Source organism: Cervus elaphus, chromosome 1 (assembly GCF_910594005.1).
Source record: "Cervus elaphus chromosome 1, mCerEla1.1, whole genome shotgun sequence".
Classification (NCBI taxonomy): Eukaryota; Metazoa; Chordata; class Mammalia; order Artiodactyla; family Cervidae; genus Cervus; species Cervus elaphus.
This window is the reverse complement of record NC_057815.1, coordinates 63,820,525-63,823,643: the sequence shown is the minus strand read 5'-3', so window position 1 is coordinate 63,823,643 and position 3,119 is coordinate 63,820,525. Positions and strand designations below refer to the sequence as shown.

The following is a 3,119-nucleotide window of genomic DNA, read 5'->3' as shown; positions in this document are numbered from 1 at the left end:
ACCACCAACAGCAACAATATTTCTCATGGTGTCTGAGTAATCAGTGAAATACACCAAGATTCACTGATATTTAAAACTTTCATATTTACAGTTATTCTATGCTTAGGTAAAAGGGCTAATTATTATATCACCTAGTGTTGTCATACACAAGTATATATGTTGCTAGTTTTACATTTATATTACTACTTGGGTATTACGTATTCTTTTAAATGTAACCATATTTGATTAAGGAGGATAGAGTAGACATTAGAAAACTTTTGTTACATAAAGGGGAATTTAGACTGAGGTTTATTCCTCTAGCACAGATAAACCTCACTCTAAATCTCACACCTCAGACAACATAAGGTTTTGGAAAAAATTTTAGAAGAAAATCTTTACAACCCAAAGTTAGCCAATAAATTTCTTAGATATGACACCAAAACCCTGATACATACAAGAAAAGAACATATATTGGACCTGATTAAAATTAAAATTATTTTGATATAAACTGGCATGGCTTAACAAGTCCCCAAAACTATACCAAATACTAGCTTGGAAAGAAAAATAATAAAAATTAAACACTTTGCTCTAGTTTTTTACTTTCTATGTAACTTTGATATTTGCTAATCTCACTGAAATCAATATACTTACCAAGCTTTCTAGCTTGTATGAATCCAAGATTTAGCTGAAGTTTTTCTACTTCAAGGTAATGCTGATTCATTTTCAACATTTCCTGTTTAATAAAACCCTTATCTCTGTTGATGATCTGGGGACTCACAAACTTTGCAAAGTTGAACACATTTGATTGTTAAAAATTTAAGAAATCCTTCCCTGATTCTTTTGGTTTTAACACCATAAATAATAGGATTCATCATGGGTGGAATAAGAAGGTATATATTGGCTATAAAAATGTGGACAGGTGGAGCAATGTGGTGACCAAACCTATGAGTGAGAAAAGAGAAAAAAGCTGGTGTATAAAACACCAAGATGACCCATACATGGGAGACACAGGTACTTAAGGTCTTGAAGCGGGCAGCTTTGGATGGGAGATTGAAGACTGTGAGAAGAATAAGGACATAAGAACAGATGATCAGTATGAAATCCAATCCTCCTGTTAGGAATGCCACAATTAGGCTGTAGGCTCTACGAATCCTGGTCTCAGAGCAAACCAGCTTTATCAGGGCCATAAACTCACAGTAAGTATGGGGGATGACATTAGTTTTGCAGTAGGAAAGCCATCTCAGTAGAAAGGGATGTGGACTGAGAAGTACAGCTCCTCTGAAGACAATAAGCAAACCCAAGCCTACAATCACTGCAGGTGTTAAGATAGTGGAATGTCTTAGGGGGTGGCAGATAGCTACAAATCGATCAAAAGCCATGGCCAAGATAAATCCAGATTCCATAGTAGATAGAGAATGGATAAAATACATTTGAGTAAGGCAGGCCTCAAAGTAGATCTCTCTGTCATTGAACCAGAAGAGACTGAGTATCTTAGGAAGTGTACAAGAAGTAAGCATCAAATCAGCAACTGAGAGCATGCATAGAAAGAGGTACATAGGTTCGTGCAGTTTGCGATCTGTCTTGATAATTAATAAAAGAGCAACATTTCCCATCAGTGACAGTAGGTAGACCAGACAGAAGGGGATGGAGATCCATTGGTGGGCATCCTCCAATCCTGGAATGCCAAGTAGCAGGAAGGTGGTAAGTTGAAGGTTGCTCCTGTTGTGGTCTAGCATTATCCAAAAAATGAGTATGCCATGATCCTATCCAAATTAAAAATCACAAAGATTACAATAACATGAAGACCCATTTTTTTTTTCATTGTTATGTGTTGGAAAAGACACTGGCATCCAGTAACATACAACTGGCTATTGAAGGATTTCTTCAGTAATACAATATTTCAATTAATCAAATGCATGGAACCATGCTTTTGGGCAGACAAAAAAATTGTACAAAGGTATTCTCTTTCCTTTTTTCTATCTCCCTTGACTTTTTTTTCAGAAGTGTCCAGTTAGCTAGATACATTTTAATCATAGTATAGCACTACAGTGTTAATAACTGATATATCAGTAAAAATGAAGATGTAACTTTCTACCATTTTAAACAGTCAAAAAAGTAAAAGTACAGCCGTCATGGATGAGATCAGACATTTGTATATTTAACTTTTCTTACCACATTCCCAGTGATAGGGCTTGTAGATAAAAGGAAAAGGAGACTTGAGAAATACTAAAGGACAACTGGGGGCAATGAAGTGGTGTGAATAAAAATGATCTTATATTGAAAAGCAAGTCACTGAATTGATAAATTTCATGATTTCATAAAATCATCCAAACTGAATGGTTAGAAAAAATTATTTTACAAAGATAAGCCAATAGAGAAAATGACTATGTCTAGAAAACATGGGTGTTCAGGTTACTAGATATTTGTGCTCTACTGTAAATGACCAAGTCAAATTCTTCCAGAAGATGCATAATATATTCTTCAGTCATACAATACACATGATGTTGATTTTTTGCTTTCCAAGTAAAATCATTACTTCTTTAACATTTAATTAAAAAAATATATTGGAGTACAGTTGATTTACAGTGTTGTGTTAGTTTCTGCTGTATAGCAAAGGGAATTTTATATACATAGACATATACATAGACATAGACATATATATACACACATACATACACACACACACACTGGAGAAAGAAATGGCACCCCACTCCAGTACTCTTGCCTGGAAAATCCCACAGACAGAGGAGCCTGGTAGGCTGCAGTCCATGGGGTCACTAACAGTCGGACATGACGGAGTGACTTCACTTTCACTTTTCACTTTCATGCATTGGAGAAGGAAATGGCAACCCACTCCAGTGTTCTTGCCTGGAGAATCCCAGGGATGGGGGAGCCTGGTGGGCTGCCGTCTATGGGGTTGCACAGAGTCGGACATGACTGAAGTGACTTAGCAGCAGCAGCACACACACACACACACACACACATACATACATACATACATACATACATACATACATACATACATACATACATACACCCACTCCTTTTTAGATTCTTTTCCCATATAGGCTATTACAGAGTATGGAGTAGAGTTCTCTGTGCTATACAGTGGGTCCTTCTTAGTTCCTTATTTTATATAC

General features: G+C 36.2%; 1 protein-coding gene across 1 annotated transcript; it reads right to left on the bottom strand.

Annotated features, from left to right (window-relative positions):
- Window positions 1-728: 728 nt before the first annotated feature.
- On the bottom strand, window positions 729-1,715 carry LOC122702272 (olfactory receptor 52K2-like). Its single transcript, XM_043915903.1, has one exon. It carries the CDS (start codon window positions 1,713-1,715, stop codon window positions 729-731), a length of 987 nt encoding a protein of 328 aa, XP_043771838.1.
- Between the last annotated feature and the right edge of the window lie 1,404 nt (window positions 1,716-3,119).